This window comes from Eulemur rufifrons, chromosome 17 (genome assembly GCF_041146395.1).
Source record: "Eulemur rufifrons isolate Redbay chromosome 17, OSU_ERuf_1, whole genome shotgun sequence".
Taxonomy (NCBI): domain Eukaryota; kingdom Metazoa; phylum Chordata; class Mammalia; order Primates; family Lemuridae; genus Eulemur; species Eulemur rufifrons.
The window spans coordinates 1037045-1058869 of record NC_090999.1 but is presented as its reverse complement, the minus strand read 5'-3'; the positions used below and the strand labels follow the sequence as shown (position 1 = coordinate 1058869).

Genomic DNA, 21825 nt, shown 5'->3' with positions numbered 1-21825 from the left:
TCTTTATATCTCTCTCTTACTCTGTCTCTGTCTCTCTATCTCTCTCTCTCTCTCCCTCTCTGTCTCACTCTCTGTCTGTCTCTCTCTATTTCTCTCCTTTCTTTCCTCTCTCATTCTTTCTCTGTCTCTCTCCCTCACACACACACACATGCACACACACAGACACACACATGAACACCTGCATGCACACACATGCACACACAGGCAGGCGCTAAGGACACGCAGAATGATAGGGGAGCAATTCTCTCCTGTCCTTCAGAGAGACCTGCCCACTGACTCTTGCAAAGGACGGAGGGAGTGTTCTCTGCAGCTGGAGTTCCTGGGACGTGTCTTCATTACGACACCGTCTCCTGACACCAGCCTGGTGGGCGCTCTGGGTGTGCTGGCGTCTGCGGGTGGTGGAGAGGGCAGCTCCATGCTCTCTTGAGGGCTGAGCACCAACTTTAGCAGGAAGCACCTTCTCAGGTTGTCCGCTTAATCGCCAAAGACAAACCCCCATTTTATGTATGCTGTGGAAACACCACCAACCTATTGTAGTGAATATAAAATATTTCATAATATTGTGCAGTCAGTAATATTTTAGTGTGATTATCAATCTCTCCCTTTTTCTAAAAAAGAATTTAAGGTGGCTTAAAGTGAAACAAAACAAATTACATACAAGTTTAATAGGAAGAAATACTAAGAAAAATAGAAATCAACGTTACGAGCAATGATTGAAATTCACATTTAGCCCTGAGCTTCCTGGGAGTCAGACAAAAGAGAAACGCATCATGTTTCCAGTACTATTTTCATTGGAAACATAAGAAAGGGTAAGCCCACCACCTCCTTCGGAGGGACAGTTTCCCATGGCGTTAAATATGGAAGAAATATATCAGGTGAGGCTTTGTTTGAGCCTGGGGTGATGTGATGAACAGTGATCACAAGAACATTCTTATTGCAAACAGAAAAGTGGATTTCCTGGGACTGAGCCTTACGCGGGCCTATGGAGGAACATGGTGAACCTGGCTGGTTGAATGGGGGCCATGCTTCAGTGGGCCGGGCCAGCGGCACTGCCTTCCAGAAGGGCGGAGCTGAGAGTGAACGAAGGAATAGCTGGCACTGGCAGCCACCCTCCAAGGGCACTGCTTCCCTCACCCAGGTGCCCGGGGCTGCTGGACAGCAGTGCAGGAGAGAGGGTGCTCCTGGGTGGGGTGCGCGGACACTGCTGTGCTGCAGATCAGGGCAAGCCCACTTGCTCTGGGAGCCACATCAGCCGGTGGTGGCCTTGTCACTCTGTTGTGAAGGTCAAGAATCCTGGCCTGTGGTAGCTCTGGAAGGACCAGGGACAAAGTCAGCCCCTTCCTTCAGACACTAGATTTGGATCCACTCTAGTGTTTGATCAAAGGCTTCTTTGAGATCCCAAAGTTTCAAGCTGAGGACTTGGTTTACAAAGTTTAACCTCGAAAAGTCTTCAAATTCAGCATCCACAGTCAGCCCACCGCCAGATAAAACCTTCCATGGTTGACTTTGGAACAACATGGCTGCTAGACAACATGGCTACCAGACAACATGGCTACCAAACAACATGGTTTCCTGACACCATGGCTGCCAGACAACATGGCTTCTCAACAACATGGCTGCCAGACAACATGGCTTCCCAACATGGCTGTCTAGGCAAGTTCACTGTAAATCACAATGCAGCCTCTCCTAAGAAATTCAGTGAACAGAAATGCAATATGGAAGTGTTCAATATTGACAAGTTCCACATTGGAGGAGACCTTCCAAAAGAATTCCATGTGGAGCTTAGTAAAGTGAGCACGGTAGCCAGAACACGACCGTGCCTGTCCAGCACTCAGTAGGGAGGACTCCTTGACCAATGGGAGGAGGCCTCCTGACCACGACACCCCTCTGCTCCCCAGTCAGGGTGACAAGCCTCAAGGATTGCTCACCCCTGAGTTCTGCTCCAGCTCCCCAGGACCTCCCACATGACTGATCCCAAATTCCAGGTGTTGTGATCCTGGAAGGGCACTCTAAAAGGTCCTGGGCAGCCCTGAGTGGCTTTGGATGTTCATGGATGGCCCTGGGTGGTCCCTGATGGTCTTGTATGTCATCTGGGAGATGCTGGGTGGTCATACTCGGCTCTAGATGGCCCTTGATAGTCATGTAAGAGCCTGGATGTTCCAAGGAAGCCCTGGGTGGTCTTCCACGCCCCGGGTGACTTTAGGAAACCCTGAGAGACCCTGGATAGTCATTCATGGTCTGGGTGGCCCTGTGTGACTCTGGGTGGCCCTGGATTACCCAGGGGGATTATGGGTGGTCATGGATGCCCTTGATGATCCTAAATGATCCCAGAAGGCTGTAGATGGCTGTGGAAGACCCCAGTTGTCCCTTAATGACTATTGGCAGCCCTGGATGGCTGGGAAACCCTGGGTATTCCTGAGTGATCCTGGGTAACCTCTGATAGCCTAAGGGCATAGATGGCCCTGGGTGACGCTGGTTGATCCTGGGTGGCTATGAGGTGATGGGTGGCATGGCTGCGGGTGGCCCTGCTGGCCTTAGTGACCTTGGGTATATGAGGGCAGTCCCAGATCCCCTGCAATGGCCCTGGATGTCCCCCCAAGACACCCTGAGTGTCTCTGTGTGGATGTAGATGGCGTTGGGAGGTGGGCAGCCCCTTCTCTGACGGCAGCGTGAAGCCGGCACCAGGCCTTCGTGCCTTCCCCTGTGAGTTTCAAGGTTCTGAGTTAGGGCTGTCGGTGGACAGCGGCGCAGGGAGGAGGTGGTGCCCGCAGGGGTGGCCAAAAGGAGCTGCTGCTGACAGCCCTGTGCTCACGTCCACTAGGCGTGGGCTTCACGGTCATCCTCATCTCGCTCTACGTCGGCTTCTTCTACAACGTCATCATCGCCTGGGCGCTGCACTACTTCTTCTCCTCCTTCACCATGGAGCTGCCGTGGATCCACTGCAACAACACCTGGAACAGCCCCAACTGCTCCGACGCCCACGCCAGCAACGCCAGTGACGGCCTGGGCCTCAATGACACCTTCGGGACCACGCCTGCCGCTGAGTACTTTGAGTAAGTGGCGTCCCGCTCCTTCTGTCGGCATCAGGAATGGGAGGGTCAGCGGGGCCGGGCACTCGGGCCCCGTGGCCAGCTACTCCCTCCCCTGCCTTGCGAGACCTGTCCCTGCATTCTGTCCCATCAGCGTTCTGGTGGGGCGTGTTTTTGAATCACACATTGGTGGTCTCAGAAGCTCAGCTGAGAGTCCCCAGCAAGGATGGAAGCCTGAGCCAGCCCTGGCGGTGCCTTCCTGCTCCCAGCGTCGGTTTGGGGCGGGAGGAGGCTGGCGGGAGACATGCAGGGCAGTGCCGGGAGGGGCTGGGCTGCAGCCTGCTCCCTGCCCTTCCTCTGTAGGCTGGGGCTCAGCCGCCTCGCTGCCGGGAAGACCCCAGGTTAACGGAACTGACCCTGTCTACTAGGTGCACCGGCTGTCCCCTTGTCATGAGGTTTTCTTCTCATTCTACTCGCAGCTTTTTTCCTTCCACGGGGCCCCACCCAGTCCTCCCCTCCTCCCACCCGTGTGCTCCCAGCCAGCTGCCGTCCGGCTCTCCCCTCCTCCCTGCCCCCCTGCAGGCCCGGACCCGCTTGGTCCCCCTGGGGCTGGTCCTCTCCTAACCCTTTCGGGCCCTGCGCCAACTCCAGCCCTCCCCCTTCCTTACCACGGGGCCTGGCCCAGCCTGCAAGGGCAGCGACCGCCCCACGGGTCCACTGTTTCCTGGCCCCTCCTGGAATCCTGACGTGTGCGTATGTGTGTGTGCACGCACGTGTGTATGTGCTGCACATTTGTGTGCTGTGTGAGAGAAACACTTGCTGTGAGAGGCCACTCTCTGTCTCAAGGTGGAGCGCTCCCCAGAGCGATTTCCAGCTAGAATTTACCCAGGCTGAGTTAATTGTCATTAAGGGGACATGTGAGTTTGTGACCGTGCCGGGGACATGCCAGGCCAGCTGGCAGAGTGGTGTGCCTGGATGCCGAGGGAGGGGAGGGTGTGGCGCCCTGGCACTCTCTGCGCCTCCTGCTGGGTGCGCCGTTCTGACTGAAGGGGGTTCTCTCAAAACGCAGCGTTTGTCTTGGAGATGGGAAAAGGGCGTCTGCTGCGATTCCCACCCCATCGAGGTCAAACTTTCGCATTGACTGTGACGTCGCATTGACTGTGACGCTCCTTCTTGAGGGGCTCACTTGCCTATTTAGATATGTTGTATTCATGTTTATATGTAAAAATGAGCCCACTTACAACTTAGAGAAAGAAACTTTGACCGATAAAAATAAAATAATTCAGGTTTTAACGGCAAGCAAGCACATTTGCAAAATTTGTTTTGAGTTAGAAAACAGCTTAGAAACAAATGAAGTGTTACGTCTGTGAGCTGCGCACGCCCAGGAGGGCCGGCGGGGTAGCGGAGGGTCCTGTCACCCTGGCTGGGTGCAGGGTCTGTCCCCAGAGCTCGGTCCTGGTGTGCAGGGGAAACTCGGGGGCAAACAGCCTCCCAGAGAGATGGTTTTGGCGGTGGTGTTGTCCACTGAGGCCTTTCCTGAGAGGAAGGGACTTCGCCCAGTGCTGGGGGTCTCATCAGAGAGGGTGAGACAGTTCACACGGGCAGGGGACAGCAGCCGCCGCGGGCAGAGGATGGGGAGAGATGCCGCTGGGAGGGAGATGGGGACACATAGCATCAGCAGGCGTTTAGGATCTGGCACCGCGAGTTCCATGTGCGGAATCTGACTGCTTTGCTCTAGAACTCCTCAGCGTGGACAGCGAACCTCGGACCAGGTCTGTCTCAGAGCCCAGGACGCTCTCGGGGCAGGGGTGCGGCCTTGTGGGTGGGCAGGGGTGCGGCCGCGTGGGTGGGGCTTGCTTGCTTGGGAGGAGACAGCCTTTGTGCGCATTTGCAACTGGACGAGCTGAAGACCCTGTGGGGAGCAGGGAGAGGAGTCCCAGAGAGAGGCCACCCGCCTGTCGGGGCGGGAGAGCCACTCTGGGGCCAGCAGGTGGGGCGGGGGCTTCCCCTGGAAGGGGCTCTGGGAGGGGCCCCGGTCTCAGGGTGGGGCCAGTAGAGAGAAGCCGCCCGGGATTTTCCCTGTTGATTTGCCCGGAAGACGGCTGAGTGGGCGTCTGCAGGGAGAAATGGGGGCACAGGCCAGCAAGGCGTGATAAAATTCCCCAAACAGAGGACAGGTCTGCCACTCCTGAAGAGGACTTAGCATCCTCAGGGAGGAGACAGCCACAGCTGTGGGGGCCACTCTCCTGCACGTCCCAGTTGAATGCTGTCCTGGGTGGGAACGTGGCCAGGCTGCACGTGTCTCTCAGGGTTGGCGCGTGATCAGAGAAGGGACGGTGCCGGGGCATGGGGACACGGGGACAGGCAGAGTGACCCGGGGAGAGCCTGTGAGCCTCACGGTGTGTGAAGGGACCGGGAGGACTCCGCCACCCTGCGCCATCACTAAAGGATGCTGAGGGACAGCCACTCTGCAGCTGGCTTTATCGTTACACAGACAAAACGGTGACTAAGTGCTCAAGCCAGTGTGCCTTTACAATTTTAAGATGGATCTCAGTGCAGTCTGGAACATTTGAAAAGGTTGCACAGACATTCTAAGGTGCCGGGTGAATGACGCCGTCGTGGGACCCCCTTTCTTTGGGTGGGTAGTGTGGAAAGAGCTGGCTCATCTAAGTGATTTTCAGAGAAGAAAATGAGAGGGAAAATGATTCATTTAATGACTTATGATTAAGAATACTAGAAGGTAAGATTAATGTTATTTTTTAAAAAGATCAGACGAGTGGAGTCTATTTGGAAATTCTGGGTCTGGGTCAAGACGGGAACGGAGCGGCCCCAACCCTTGGCCTCCCGAAGGCCCGGTCAGCACCAGCACACGCCCCGCCCCAGCTGGGCCCCTCCAGGACAGACGTGGGGGCGGGGGAGGGTGTGAGATGAGCCGCGTCATGTACGGCACAGGGCACGGAGGCTCCTGTGCTGCTCCCCGCACTCTCACCCTGGGGCGGAGGGTTCCAGAAACTGGCCCCAGTGACCCTGTGGGAAGGAGCAGCCGGCAATGTGCCCAGGTCTGCAGGGGTTGCTGGGATTCAGACCCACTATTAAGCAGATCACTGTAAAAGGGTGGCAGTTCCCGCAGGCACATGTAATTAGGGGGTGCACGGCCCACCATGGAAAGCCGCAGAGGCCAAGGTGACGGCAGTCGTTCCACAGCCAAGCTGTCCGTCCTGCACAGTAGGCATGTGTGGCTGTGTCAGCCACCGCGCAGGGATTCCAGCTTCCTACACAAAGGGCAGAGTATGCCACGTCATGATCTGACAACTGAGGTGTTAGCAGGAGTAGAATCTGAAAGGGCTTCGTCCAGGCGTCTTCACCCCAGGTTCTTGGCAAGATGCTGGCCACGTCTGCTTCTGGGCTCTGATTCTGAAGGGACGGCTGCCCGTCCAGAGGCCGTGTGCAGCGGTCTCCCCCGCGCCTGTTGACAAACTCAGCCCAGAGCCTGCCAGGGTTGGCAAATGACAAGGGTCCCATGGGAGCCGATGACTCCCCAGCCCCCCGGGTCCAGGCAGCCTTCCTGCCTTGCAGCCCCTTCCTGGGCAGTGGCCCACCTGCCTGCGGGAGGTGACAGAAATGACTCCGGCAGAGAAAGGAAAGGAGGCATTGCAGCAGGATCCTGGAGATCAAATAGTGCCAAATGGCTGAACCAGGAAGTGTTACTTTTACTCTCAGTGGCTTCTTATCTGAGAAAAGTAAGGGGATAGTATTTGTCCCCAAGCTGCCCTTTCTATAAAGCCCTGTGTTTCTCTCTCAGTACCTGTTTCCTCACCATCCCTGCACTGGCTGACATGTTTCCATCTTCCATTCCTAACGGGCATAACTTGAGAAAGAGTTACAGGCTCAGAGCAGAGAGCAAAGTGCATCACTGGCACCTTTGGAGTTGAGAAATGACGTTGTGAGCACACTTTATAAATGGGAAGTCCGGCCAGGAAAGTGCATGTGGGCTGAGAAACCCCAACACAGGCCCACAGAGCTCCGACCAGTTTAAAATTCCCCTCACTTCCATAAACATTTATCAACGCTGCTTAACATAAATTAGGAAGTTATCAATTAAAGCTATAAATTTGCCTCTACAGGACTGCATTGAATGCACCCCACAAATTTTGAAATATGGTGTTTTTATTTTCATTCAGTTCAAAGGATTCTCTAATCTTTCTTTTGATTTCTATTTGATTGATGGGACAATTTTTGATGTTTGTTGTTCAATTTGAAATATTTGAAGGTTTTCTAGATGTTTCTGATATTGATTCCTAATTTAATTCTGTTCTGACAAGATGATGTTCTTATAAAACTTCAATATTTTCAAACATACTGAGACTCGTTTTATGACTTACTCTATGCATTGGTGAATGTTCTGTGTACACTTTAAACAAATGTGTGCTCTGCTGCTGTTGGGTGGACAGTTGCATAAATGTCAGCGAGGCCGTGTAACCTCATTGGAGTATTCGGGTCTTCTGCATCCTTGCTGATTTTCTATCCACTTGTTCTATCAGTTCCTGACAAAGGGGTATTGATATAGCAACTGCAACTTCAGATTTGTCTGCTTCTCTTCACGGTTCTATCAGTCTTTGCTTCATCCATGTGTTCTGAAGCTCTGTCACAAAGTGCATGCGAGTTTATGGACAGCAACTCTTTGGATCGACCTCTTTAGCACTGTGAAATGTGCTTCGTGTTCCACTTCTCATTCTGAAGTCTGCTTTGCTTGGTATTAACACGGCCACCCTGTTTTCCTATGATTAGTGTTTGCACGGTGTATATTTTCCATCCTTTCATTTTAACTTAATGCGTCAGTATGTTTAAAGTGGGTTTCTTGTAGACAGAATTGGTCCTTGCTTTTTATCCAGTGTGACTATCTCTGTGTTTTAATTGGTGTTTGCGTGCAATAATTGTCTGTATGGCTGGGTCTAGGCCTTTCATCATGCTATTTCTTTCTTTTCTTGTCCCATCTCTTCTTTGTTTCTTGTTTCCTCTTTTTATTTCTTCTTTTGAATGAATTAATTTTTGGGCTTCCATTTTATTAATACTATTGGCTAGTGAGCTAGAGTTCATTGTTTAACTCTTTAGTGGATATTGCAGGGTTTACGACACGCACCTTTGACTTACAGCAGCCCACCCTCAGCGGCACCGTGCCACCTCACACACAACTGAAGCCCCGGCAGCGTACACCCCATGTCTCCTCGTGTCCTTATGCAATTGTCGTAGATTTTGTTTCTACAATATGTTATCAACTCCACAATACATTGTTATTGTTTTTGCTTTAAACAATCAATTACATTTAAACTAAATTTAAAACAGCAAAGAAACGTTGTATACGCACCCACATGGTCACCGCGCCTGGTGCGCTCCCAGGCTTTACACAGATCCAAGTTTCCATTTGGGACCGTTTTCCTTCCAGCTGAGGAACTTCCTTTAATATTCCTTATACCGTGGACTTGCTGGCATTGAACTCTCTCGGCTTTGGTTTTACCGAAAAGCACCTGTCTCACTGGGGGTGGGATTATGTGACAGCTGCGCAGAACATGCAATTGACCACCGTGACCATACTGAAGTGCGTAGTTCAGGGCGGTAAGCACATTCACGCTGTGCGACCGTCACCACCGTCCATCCGAACGCTTTCATCCTCTCAGACTGAAACTCTGTGCCCGTTCAATGCTGTCCCCATCGGACCCCCAGCCCTGCCCCAGACCCTGGCACCCACCACCTACTTTCCGTCCCCGGGAACTTGGCTGCTCTGGGGACCTCATGTGTGGGAATCATACGAGCTGTGTCCTTTGTGTCTGGCTTATTTCTTTTTTTTTTTTTTTTTGTTGAGACAGAGTCTCACTCTGTTGCCCGGGCTAGAGTGAGTGCCGTGGCGTCAGCCTAGCTCACAGCAACCTCAGACTCCTCGGCTTAAGCGATCCTCCTGCCTCAGCCTCCCGAGTAGCTGGGACTACAGGCATGCGCCACCATGCCCGGCTAATTTTTTCTATATAGATTTTTAGTTGTCCATATAATGTCGTTCTATTTTTAGTAGAGACGGGGTCTCGCTCAGGCTGGTCCTCGAACTCCTGACCCTGAGCAATCCACCCGCCTCGGCCTCCCAGAGTGCTAGGATTACAGGCGTGAGCCACCACGCCCGGCCTCTGGCTTATTTCATTTGCTGCGTCTTCAGGTTTATCTGTTGTCAGAGTTTCATTCCTTTTTGTGGCCACGTAACCCTCCGTTGTGTGTACAGACCGCACTCTGTTTACTTGTCGTCTGTGGGTGGGCGTTTGGGCTGCTCCCACAGTTTGGCTGTAGCGAGTGACGCGCCGGTGAACCCCGGCATGGGGACGCCTGTTTGAGTCCCTGCTCTCACGTCTCTTGAGTTTGCACCCAGAAGCGGGATTGCTGCACCGTGGAATGATTCTGTTTGCAGTGTCGGGGAACCGCCGTGCCGCGTTCCACGGTGGCTGCACCTTCCGTGTTATGTTCCCGCCAGCAACGCGCAGGGTCCCCTTCACATCCTGGAGTGACAACATCTTTTCTTTGTTTTGACCGCAGCCATCCTACTGGGTGTGAAGTGGTATTCGCTGTGGTTTCGACTCGCGTTTCCCTGGCGATTAGTGATGTTGAGCATCTTCCCTATGCCTGCTGCCCGCTTGCCCACCTTCTCTGGAAAAATGTCTGTTCGAGTCTTTTGCCATTTTTGAATTGGGTTGGTTGTGTCTTTGTTGTTGTTGAGTTTTATGAGTTCTTTATATATTCTGGATATTATTCTTTCATCAGATTGATATACGATTGGCAAATATTTTCTCTTGTTCTGCGGTTTGCCTTTTCACTCTGTTGATAGCATCCTCTGATGCACAAAAGTTTTAAATTTTGACAAAGTGCATTTTATCTATTGTTTCTTTTGTATCATATCTAAGAATCCATTGCCAAATCCAAGGTCATGAAGATTATCCCCTATGACTTCTTCCAAGAGTTTTCTAGTTTTAACTCTTACATTTGGCTCTTTTTACCATTTTGAGTTAATTTTTGCATCTGGTGTAAAGCAGCTATTGACTGATTTTTCCCTTGGCTATTGGTCACATTTTCTTGCTCCATCATGTCTAGTAATTTTTTGTTAGTTGCTGGACTTGGTGACTTTTATATTAGTGGGTATTTGTCTTCCCTTAAAGAGTGTCGGATTTGTTCTGCAAGGAAGTTAGAAGCTTGTTTTTAAGCTTTGTTAATGTGATTCTGGGGCGGCCTGTGCCTTGGGAGCCGTGTCTCCCTGTCTGGCAGTGTGGCCTTGCAGGGTCCCCACTGAGCTCTCGCGTGCTCAGCAAGCCTCTCTCTGGCTGGTGGGACGACTCTCCCCACCCATGTGCGCCCTGGGGACCAGCCGGTTCCCGCTCCCAGCCCTGTGCTGCCTGGTCCTGCTGAGTGTCACCCTGGGACAGGCCTCATGTCCAGCAGAGACTCACAGACCCTCGAGCAGGTTTATGGCGACCCTTCCTCGGGCTCTGCCATGCGGCTTCCAGCACCCCAGACCCCTGAGCTCTGACCACCCCAGACCCCTGAACTCTGACCGCCGTCCCTTGCACAGCAGTCCCCGAGCAGCTGCCCCAGGGCCATCCCCGCACGGCCACAGGAGGGGAGCTGGTCCTCCTGGGCTCACCTTGGGGACCTCGGCCCCACCTGGCCTCCAGTCCAGTGTCTGAAATGCTCGTCTGGTGAACTTGGGCCAGCGTCCTGTCCAGATGCCATTTGTCTGGGCCAGGAGTGGAAGCCCCCTGCCCCCTCCACAGCAGGACTCCCCCCATGGCAGGGCGAGGGCTCCGCAGTGACGAGCTGGGGGCACTTTCCCTCTTGTGCCTCGGCCCCTCACCTCCTCCCTCGCCTGGACCACGGCATGGCCGCGCACAGCCGCGCTCGCTCCTTCCTCCGGGCAGTGGGCACATGGTCCTGCGCCACCAGGTCTAGGCGTGCGGGAGGCTGGGGCCGGGCTTTCTGGGCCCCCTACAAGCTGCGTCCCTCTGCTCTGCAGCCCGGATGCCCCCGCTGGGCCGTGGGTCTCCGGTCCCGTCAGAGCAGGCTCTTCCTGCCCTGCTGGGCTGGAGGGGAGGGGGGGAGGTGTCTGGACAAGCTCGGCCTTCGGCTCTGGTCCGGGTGGGGCGGCAGCTCCCTCCACAATCCCCCTCTGACCTCCTCCCCAGGCGTGGCGTGCTGCACCTACACCAGAGCCGTGGCATCGACGACCTGGGCCCTCCGCAGTGGCAGCTCACGGCCTGCCTGGTGCTGGTCATCGTCCTGCTCTACTTCAGCCTGTGGAAGGGGGTGAAGACTTCAGGGAAGGTGAGGCTCAGAGGCCCCGCCAGCCGGGCCTGCAGACATGGGGCCACCAAGTGGACACGTGGCTGTGGTTGGGGTTTGGGGTGGACACGTGGCTGTTTGTGAAAGGACACGAGGGGGCAGAGTTCCCACGGCAAAGTGCTCCTAGCAGGAAGACAGCACAACATACTTCTTTTTGCTGGTGAAAATACTTTGGTTGTTACATGGGCGTGAAAACCAGTTTTGACCAAACTGTGCCCTTCAATTGCAATGATACACGTAGTGTGGTGCAGGCACACGGGGACCTTCCTGCAGTGACAGACCCAGAGTGGGTCCCTCCACGTCGAGGTGCCCGTGGGCACGGTCCGTGTCAATCCACGCGCACCCTCCGCCAGAGACCCAGCCGCTGCTGCTGCCCGTTTGGACGACCGAATACAGACCAAGAATGTCCTTTTCTTGCCAAATTGTTCTCCCACATTAAAACCTGGGGAAGGTGTGCGAGACAGGAGGCATCCAACCCCCCCTCTCCACGCGCATTCGCTATTTGCTGAGCTGGCACCGAGAGACGTTGGGGATGCTGGGCTTCCCAGCCAGAGGCCACCTCTGTCTTTAGGACAAGCCTGTGCTCGTGTGATGCCAGCGTCCGCTCCACCGAGGCCCCGTCGCGCTGGCCCGTGCAGCGCTGACACTGTGCCCTCCCCCAGGTGGTGTGGATCACGGCCACCATGCCGTACGTGGTGCTCACTGCCCTGCTGCTGCGGGGGGTCACCCTGCCTGGAGCCATCGACGGCATCAGAGCGTACCTGAGCGTTGACTTCTACCGGCTCTGCGAGGCGTCCGTGAGTACCCCCCCCCCACGCTGCAGTCCCCGGGGCGCCTGCGTCCCCAGGCGGGATGTCCCGCAGGCAGCGGCTGGGCGGGAATTTCTCTCGCCCTGTGACTTCAGCCGGTGTAGGCGCCGTCCTCCTCGCCCACTCAACAGAGTCACAGTCTCGGGGGGCAGGGGGCCGTGTGAGCAGAGCAGGAGGCCGAGTGGGCGCAGAATGAGGAGGTCAGGGTGGGCTTCCCGCCGCTGCCTGCCACAGTCCGACCCCCTGCCCGCCACGTGCTGGGGGTCACCCCACCTGCACCGTGGGCGTCGCTGCCCCTGCAGACAGCAGCCCCCGCGCAGCCCCGCAGCCCGCGTCCGGCAGGGCTGGGATGTGAGCTGCAGAAACCAGGCCCCTGCCCGGGACGCCAGGACGTGATCTGAGTGGCAGGGGGTCGAACACCAAGCCAGAGCTCCCCAGCAAAGGCAGGAGTGACTGTGGCCAAGTGTCTGGAGGAGGCGGCTGGCAGGGTCATGGGGGTGGGTCCCCCAAGGAGGGAGGAGAAGGGACGGGCCCAGAAACAGAAGTGGCGCTGGCGGAAGGCTGGCGTGGCGGGAATGGCAGCTGTCACAGGGCATCGCTGGAGCTCAGGGCGCCAGGCTGGGGCGTCCGAGTCACTGCGCAGGTGCGAGGCTGGGCCAGGAGGCCCTGTGGAAGGTCATCGTGCGGTGCGGGTAGGTCGGGCGCAGAGTCAGGCTGGAGCATATTAGAAAGGCGCACCTGAGGCAGGTGTGCAAGGCGCAGGCAGGCGTGGCCCCAGGAGGCCTGCAGGGCAGGGGCTGGCAGGTGCAGAGAGGACGGTGTGGACGCAGCACCCAGGGGGCTGCAGGGCTGGCGGGGTGGGTGGTGGCAGGCCTGGACGTCGCGGGGAAGCTGCGCGGCGACGGGAGGCGCGTGTCCCACAGAGCTGGGGGAGGGGGAGGACGAGGGAAGATGGCACAGTCGGCAGAGGACCTGGGACCCACCCTGGGGACACCAACGGGAGGGTGCGTGCCAGAGTGAAAGACAAACAACGGGGGGACAGCTCAGAGCCTGGGGCGTCTGCCAGGAGGGAGCAGAGCAGATGCCAGCGCGGGCAGGGGGTGCCCAGCCCAGAGAAGCAGGTTGCAAGGTGGGGGGGGAGGGCAGGTGATCAATAGCGATGGCGATGGAGACAGGCGATGGATGACTGGTGGACACTAGGGATGACAGATGGTGGCTGGACGAGGAGGACAGAGCAGGAGACAGCAGTGGGTGGAGGACGACCCCAGGCGCCTACAGGGCAGGTGGAGGGGCCTGGAGCGGGCACGGCTGTTGCCGGGAGCCCTGGCTGTCTGGTGGGGGACGGGGGGAGCGTCTGCACAGTTGCCTGGTGACAGCTCAGCTCGCGCCTGGGCCAAATGTGCTTCCCGCAATTTCCCTAATTGCCTCCCCCCCCCCCCCCCCGCCTCCCGCCCGGCTCCCCCAGGTCTGGATCGACGCCGCCACCCAGGTGTGCTTCTCGCTGGGCGTGGGGTTCGGGGTGCTCATTGCCTTCTCCAGCTACAACAAGTTCACCAACGACTGCTACAGGTGAGCCCGGCGCCCCATGCAGGGCTGCAGGTTCAAGCCAGGGCATCACTGGTACTCAGGGAGGGTCGGTGACATTTGGAAATGACGTGTCCCCTGGTGGAGAGAGGGGAGACGAACAGAGCCCACAAAACCTCCCAGCCACGTGGCTTCTAAATGGAAGTTACGACGGGGCAGTGGCCAGCAGGAAGTTGCGCTTCAAGGAAGGCCCCAACGTGGGAGGTGTGTCACCCAGCTTTGACCAGACCCGCCTCACGGGCCCCTGGGCAGCACAGCCGGGCACCACCCTGCGGGGACACAGCCCTTCCGCCCAGCGGTTCCCCGCTCCGCCTTGCTCGGGCTCCGGCCCCTGCAGCCACATGCTGGACCCAAAATCCTCCTCCAGACAGACACGGAACTTAATCTGGGACACAATTTCTTTGACCTTTACTGGCTTGTGTTTACTTTCTCTGACACCGTGAGGAGAAAAGACAGTGAAATTGCCAAGACAGTGCGCAGCACGGTGTGCAGACAGGCCGCGCGGAGGCCCCCCAGCGGTCCGAGACAGCCCCGCCTGGCCTGGCCGGCAGGAGGGGGACCTGGTCTCCCGGCCGACCCCACCCTGCCCCTCCCTCGTGGTCCTCTGGCCCCCATCTCTGGCCCTCAGCCCTGGGGGCTCACAAAACCAGCCTCTGGGCCCCCCAGACCTGCCCAGGCAGCTGCTCCTCTGGGCTCTGGGCGCCCTGCCTGGCTGCCCCGGCGCGCAAGTGGGCGCCTGAGGTGGGGCCGGCAGGGCACGAGGGTCGGGTATCTGCTCTACCCACCCGCCAAGCCCCGCTGGCACCCCAGAGCTGCGGGCAGCAGGGCCGGGGCCCCAGTTGGCCCAAGGACAGGCTCTGCAGGCTGCCGCAGGGAAAAGCAGCCCCTCCGAGCCCTCCCGCCCCTTCCACACACGGGAAATTAGGGATAATAGCTGGGAAATTGCAGCTGCTGCAGCTCAGCTGGGCACGGGACAGCCTGTCTTGTTCTTGCAGGGACACGCTCGTCACCATCTCCATCAATTCCCTGACGAGCTTCTCCTCCGGCTTCGTGGTCTTCTCCTTCTTGGGGTACATGGCCCAGAAGCACAGCGTGCCCATCGCAGACGTGGCCAAGGACGGTGAGCTTTCTTGCCACACACTGGCCTCCGGCGCTGGCCGCCCGGCTCTCTCGGGTGTTTTCCCTGCAGAACAAGAGGGACGTGCGCATGGCCGAGTGCTGTCCGCACAGCGCTGACTTGCACGATGGCGTCCCGGCGCCCAGACCCAGGTGCCCTGGCTCCCTCCCTGCCCTGCCCCATCGGCCCCTGCCCTGCGCCCATGTGCCCAGGGGAGCGTGGAGCCCAAACGTGGCTGCACTGGCGGCTGCACTGGCCCCTTTGTCCCTCGCTCGCTCCCTGCTGAGCCCCAGCGTCTGTCTGCAGGGGGCGGGGACGTACGGCTCAGGGAGGGGCAGCCCGAGCTGGTCCACCAAAAGGAAGCCGGGTTGTTTCTGACATCAGCAATTAGTCTGTTCAAAACCTCTTCCTGGCCAGGTGCGGTGGCTCACACCTGTAATCCCAGCACTCTGGGAGGCCAAGGCGGGAGGATCTCGAAGTCAGGAGGATCTCAAAGTCAGGAGTTTGAGACCAGCCTGAGCAAGAGCGAGACCCCGTCTCTACTAAAAATAGACAGAAATTAGCTGGACAACTAAAAATATATATAAAAAATTAGCCGGGCATGGTGGCACATGCCTGTAGTCCCAGCTACTCGGGAGGCTGAAGCAGGAGGATCGCTTGAGCCCAGGAGTCTGAGGTTGCTGTGAGCTAGGCTGACGCCACGGCACTCTAGCCCAGGTGACAGAGCAAGACTCTGTCTCAAAAAAAAAGAAAGAAAGAAAGAAAACAAACTTCTTCCCAACAAATGTCCAGAGACCACGACACGTGAGATGGGATTTGGGTAAAATCAGAGAAGCCCCTGAGGTCCCCGGCAAGGGTGTTCCCGCCTGCTCACCCAGCCCACGGGGACACAGGTGTCTCTGCACACCTGGGAGTTGCCAGCAGGGGGACTGGGAGGGTGCGGGGCTTGGGCCGGTGCAGGTGACACGATAGGAGGCCTCAGCATTTGGGGCATTTGGGGCAATCCAGCTGGCTCTGGTACCCGGGGTGGGAAGTGCTGGTGTTGGCAGCCCTCAATTGGGTCAGCCCAGAACTCCAGGGCCCCTCGAGATCACATGGTGTCCTACCAGCCGAGAGCCCCTCACCTGCCCCCGGGCCTGCTCTGTGGGCGGAGGCTGACCCCGGGTCAGGGTGGGCTCCCCATGCTGTGCCCCCATCCTGGCTTCCTCCGACTCCCCTCCTGGGAGCTGCTTCTGCGGGCGACCACTGCTGGTCAGAACACCCCACTGTGCTGGGTGCAGGGGTGCAGGGGTGCAGGGGGGACAGGGAGCAGCGGCCCAGCTCCGCCCAGGCCCGGGCACTGGGCCAGGGCCGGCCTCCATTACCCCTGGAGAGCCGGGTTAGGGCTCTCGCTCTGCAGGTGGGAGCCGGCCCCCAACACTTGCTGCAGGAACCAGGGCTGGTCCTGCAGCTCAGGGTGCGTTTCCTAAGCCCGTGTTCTTCCCTCCAGGAAAAAAATTCAATAAAGGCTGAGAAAGGGAATAGAATGCAAATAAATACACAGCAGTGAAATTTACTTGTAGTTGCATTTATGCAATTTCACATTCTTTTTGCCCTTTATTATGATAAATAGCAGTAGCTTGCAAAACCTCCATTAACCCCTGAAAATAAAGTTGAATGTCTTCTATGCATTTCATGACAAGCAAAGTAAATGTCATTTATGGCCCTAATTCTCAAGAAAACAGGGTGAAATGTTAACTCAGGTACAGAAACGAAAGGCGAGAATATTGACATTACGTTCAACCGGGCTGATGAATATCTTCCCAGTCCGTGGCTTATGGCATTTAAACCTAGAGCGTCTCCGACGAGCCCCCAGCCTGCACCCGGCCACAGGCGTCTGGGAAGTGCAGTGCCCAGGTGTGACTTTGGTGCCGGGCTGACAGCCCCGTGGAGGACTTTGGAGGATGGGCCGTGGCGCTATCCGTATTTGATTCTTTTTTTTTAAAATTTCAGAATATCACTGGGGTGCAAACATTTTGGTTACATAAGTTTCCTTTGCACCATCGTAGCCAGAGCTGCAAGCGTGCCCCTCCCCCAGACGGTGGGCTCCGCACCCATTAGGTGTGAATTTACCAGCGCCCTCCCCACTGCTGACTGGCCAGCACCATCTGTCCGTGTGGGCTGTATCAGACACACCTGCTGCGGGTGGGAGTCGGGGAGTGAGGAGCCACGTCCTGCAGGCAAAGGCTTGGCTCCCGAGCTGCGTGGGGTGTGCGTCCCTTAAAGGGGCCACGAGGAGGCCGCCTGCCAGCCGCCTGTAGGGGATGTCTTCACGTTGGGATCATTTGGGACCAAATTGCATTGTCTTGACGAGTGCACCCCCACCCCTGCCCGCGCCCTGCACCTCTGCCCGGTCCTCCCTACTGTGGTGAGGCCGCACCTGTGGCCTGGGTGGGGACATGTCCCCAGCCTCCGCCCACGCTGCCCCTCGGCCTGGCGCGCCTCGGCGTGTGGGGACAACAGGGAGGCAGATTTCTCTTTCTTGAGCTTCCACTGCCCCCCCCCCCAGGCTCAGACAGGGTGTGCGGCCCCTCCGAGCCCCTCAAGTGCCTCAGTGCTGGCATGCAGGCCCCGGGGCAGGGGCGGTGGGCCATGTGACCGCGTGACCATGTGACCACATGACCATGTGACCACGCCCTCTCCCTGACGCCCAGGGCGACCTTGGAGAGGGCGAGAGGAGTTTGGTTTGCCCCGTGTGCCCGAATGGGGAGGTCAGGAACATGCTCTTAATGTGTTGCTAAATTTAGCAACCAGGCTACCAAACAGCGTGAGTGTGATTGGCGTGTGAGGGTGCACGTGTACGCACAGGTACGAGTGTACGCACACGTGCGTGTGTGTGCGTGTTTGCATCACGTGGCATGCGCTGGGAAACCTAACTAGGCGGCGTCCTCAGGTGTTACCTGCGGCAACGGACAGGGCAGCCTGGACGCCCTCCCGTCCCCACTCCCAGCTCCTCCGTGGCCTGCGTGGACCCGCGCGATTTGGGGGAGCAGGTGGCCGGGTTGGTGGGTGTCCGACGGGTCCTGGGCTCCTGTTTTCTAGAGCTGGCGGGAGGGGGGGCTCTCAGGGGAGAAGGACGGGACCTGCCGGGAAGGCCCCCGGGGCTGGGCGGGGGTGGGGCACAGCGGTGCCAAGAGAGCGGCCTGTCGGTTTCAGGGCCGGGGCTGATCTTCATCATCTACCCGGAGGCCATCGCCACGCTGCCGCTGTCCTCGGCCTGGGCCGTGGTCTTCTTCATCATGCTGCTGACCCTGGGCATCGACAGCGCCGTGAGTAACCCGCCCTGCCCGCGCAGTTGGGGCCACTCGCGGCGCTCCGGGGGTACCTCCCCAGAGCTGGGCAGGACCCTGCCGCCCCCCACGGCCCTCAAACCTCAGGGCTGGATGCAGAGTTCCCCTGAGAGCCCCCTTCTCGGGCGGGGTGAGCCCCGTCCCTCCCCCGGGGGCGTCGGCGTGGCGGGCTGTGGGCAGCGCGGCAGGGCGCCCCCAGAGGCTGTGCTGAGGATGACGGGCGTTTCCAGGAGGGGCCGCGGCGCCCCCCACCAGCCTGGCCCCGACGCTTCCGCGTGGCGTGCCGGCGAGTCCGGCCGGGGTGGGCAGACGCCCCACAGCCCCCTCTGTGCCCCGCAGATGGGCGGGATGGAGTCGGTGATCACCGGGCTCATCGACGAGTTCCAGCTGCTGCACAGGCACCGCGAGCTCTTCACACTCTTCATCGTCCTGGCGACCTTCCTCCTCTCCCTGTTCTGCGTCACCAACGTACGTACCGCTGCCGCTCTCGGCTTCGCCCGACAGTGCCCGGTTAGCGCGCGGCACGGGGGGCCTGGCCGCGCTGAACGCAACTGCAGCCGCTGCTGGAAGCCGCACACACCCCCGCACTTAGAAAGGGACCTTGCGATTGCCACGGGCAGCTGCGCACATCGGGGGTCTCAGGGTCCCTTCAGCACCTGGACAGCTCCCCGGAGGGCCAAGGCTGAAGCCACTTCCTCTAGGATGTGTGGGATGGGGGTGGGGGGGGCAGAGCCTGGGGGCAGCAGAGACTGGGGGTCTGGGGGTCAGAGCCTGTGGGTCTGGGGGTCAGAGCCTGGGGGCAGCAGAGACTGGGGGTCTGGGGGGGCAGAGACTGGGGGCAGCGGAGACTGGGGGTCTGGGCCACTTCCCCTCCGAGGGAGGCACCACCCCGTTGGGCGTTGGTGGCCTCCGTGTCTAATTGCACCAGGAGCCCTGGGGAAGGAGAGGTCGTCCTGGTTTTGCGTAACAGACGTGGCCCCAGGAAGCTTCGTGGGGATTGAGTTTAGTGACTCAAACCGGACTTTATGGAGAGTAAAATACAGCCCACTGCAAAGCGAAGCCACAGGCCAGGTTTGCCCCTCGGGAAGAGCCCTTCCTCGGGCCGAGGTCAGCAGGCGTCCTCTCCCCAGGGCGGCATCTACGTCTTCACGCTGCTGGACCACTTCGCGGCCGGCACGTCCATCCTCTTTGGGGTGCTCATCGAAGCCATCGGGGTGGCGTGGTTCTACGGTGAGTCCGCAGGAGAGGCCGACAGGCTGTCCCCTCCCGCTCTGTGGCTGCGCAGCTCTTTCTGGCAAAGCCACCGTGAAAGAGGTACGCTCAGCCTCAGGGCGCCGTAAGCGTGGTCAGCACAGCCTGGCGGAGGGAGGCCGGGTGGTGGGCTGCCCCGCGGGTCAGTGGACACAGGTAGCCCGACGGCAGCCAAAACCCACGTGTGGGCAGATGTTCACGGTGGCTGAGACGGCCTCGGCTGCCCCCGAGCTGGAGAAACCGTGAGTCTGTTCCTCGTAGGGGACCACGGTCAGGAGGGCCGTCGGCTCCGGTGCTGAGCTACGGGGGCCGAGGTTCCAAGGTGTGTCATGGACTCGCACTGCTGACGGGCACCCAGCCCTGGCTTTCTCGTGTATGAGGACAGTGGGATGAGGCCGGGACCTGGTGGCCGGCGGGCGGCCCTCGCAGGGGCTGCAGCTCCCGCTCTTCTGCTGCCGCGGCTGGGCGTGACCGCTGTGTCCTGGGACGTCCGTCCACACACAGCTGAAGCTGTAACTGGAAACTCAGGCTGGAGACAGGTCTACCCTGTCCCCACGTGCTGAGCTGGCCAAGCCTTCAGACCTCGCTTTCTCTCAGTTCTCTGCGTAAGACGGGGTTGTGGTGCCAGCTCCACTCACCTGGGAGCTCCTCTGGGGGTGAGCGGTGCAGACCAGGTGCGTTTCTCTAAGCACGTGTGGCCAGCCGAAAGCCAACCGTCCGTGGCGCTGCACAAACCCCCCATCGTGGAGCACCCCTAGCTCACCTGCACACGAGGGGTCGTTCTCTCTGCCCAGAGTCCTGGAACTTACAACCTGGGGCAACGCCCTGGCCCTGGGGTCCCAGCCCGGCCGGTAGCTCGTATTGCAAGAGCGTTTTCTCAGTGCACGTTCTTTTCTACAGAAAAGGGAAACGTCAGACTCTGCTTTCGTTGCTGCTGGAGTCAATAGTTTGCCCATCACTTTTGTTTTTTTTTGAGACAGAGTCTTGCTCTGTCATCTAGGCTAGAGTGCCGTGGCATCAGCCTAACTCATAGCAACCTCCAACTCCTGGGCTCAAGCGATCCTCCTGCCTCAGCCTCCCGAGTAGCTGGGACTACAGGCATGCACCACCATGCCCGGCTAACTTTTTCTGTATATTTTTAGTTGTCCAGATCATTTATTTTTAGTAGAGACGGGGTCTCGCTATTGCTCAGGCTGGTCTTGAACTCCTGACCTCGAACGATCTTCCTGCCTTGGCCTCCCAGAGTGCTGGGATGACAAGCGTGAGACACTGCGCCCGGCCTCTGCCCATCACTTTAAATCCTAATCTCCACCCCCCACACACACCAAAAAGAATAAATAAACAGAACCTCACAGAGAAAGGAAGAAAGTGCCGGAGACACACACCACCGCCATGACCTGTGGAGCGATGGCAGCTGGAAGCCGGCCCCGCCCGTTGTTCCCAAAGCCTCGGGGGACAGATCTGAGTTATTTCTGCAAACAGAAGCTCACGCCCCTCCCATCCCAATGAAACAAAATCTGTGTCGGTACATGGAGGGTCCCAGTGGGCCAGGGGCCCCGGTGCCCACGCCCCAGTTTCACCCTCCGCCACCGAGTTCTGCTGACAGGCGCGGGGCTGCGGACAGGGGTCCGAGTGTGAGCGTCTTTCTGACGGGGCGGGCGGCGCACACGACCTACCAACCCCAGCCACGCGGCAGAGTCGGAGCCCAGACTGGACTTCGGGGAGAAACCGCTTTCCAGGTCTGCGTACGGTCGGTCCCTAGAGCTTAGCCAGAGCCGCTGAAGGAAAGCACATTTCTACAGTCAGCCACTGGGACTGGGACGTGTGCTGGGGGGAAGAGTTTACTAGGGTTCTAGAAAGAGCTTTTCTTAAAGAAAACGCTGATTGTTGACACACGGTGGAATACTATTCAGCCTTAAAAAGAGCCAGAAATTCCGACACACGCCACAGCACGGCCGGACCTTGGGGACATTGTGTTAGTGAAGTGAGACACAAAGGACAGACCCCCGTTCCGGGTCTCCAGCATCACCAGAGCCCCAGAGACAGAGGGTGGAGGGGACGGTGCCAGGGCTGCGGCCGGGGGCCAGTGTTTTGTGGGGACAGAGGTCCAGTTCGGGAAGACAGAAAAGTTCTGGAGACGGATGATGGTGACAGTCACACAGCAATGCGGATGCTTAATGCCACCGAACCGTGCACTTAAAATGGTTACGCTGGGGAATTTATGTTACGTGTATTTTACCACAGTTTTTACAAAGTAGAAAAAGAATCACTGATTGCAGAGGGGAGTCAGGGGCAGCGTGGGGGGGGCAGGGTGTGGCTGGGGCCCAACAGCGTGGCTG

The 21825-nt window shown here is 58.1% G+C and overlaps 1 protein-coding gene across 1 annotated transcript in view; it reads left to right on the top strand.

The window, feature by feature from the left end:
- Positions 1 to 21825, top strand: part of SLC6A3 (solute carrier family 6 member 3) — a 36160-nt gene that overhangs the window by 5118 nt on the left and 9217 nt on the right. Inside the window, exons 3-10 of the mRNA XM_069492386.1 lie at positions 2822 to 3053; positions 11240 to 11378; positions 12059 to 12193; positions 13671 to 13774; positions 14785 to 14909; positions 18102 to 18214; positions 18575 to 18703; positions 19366 to 19465. Coding sequence (XP_069348487.1) covers positions 2822 to 3053; positions 11240 to 11378; positions 12059 to 12193; positions 13671 to 13774; positions 14785 to 14909; positions 18102 to 18214; positions 18575 to 18703; positions 19366 to 19465 — 1077 coding nt within the window. The remainder of the gene's footprint in view (positions 1 to 2821; positions 3054 to 11239; positions 11379 to 12058; positions 12194 to 13670; positions 13775 to 14784; positions 14910 to 18101; positions 18215 to 18574; positions 18704 to 19365; positions 19466 to 21825) is intronic.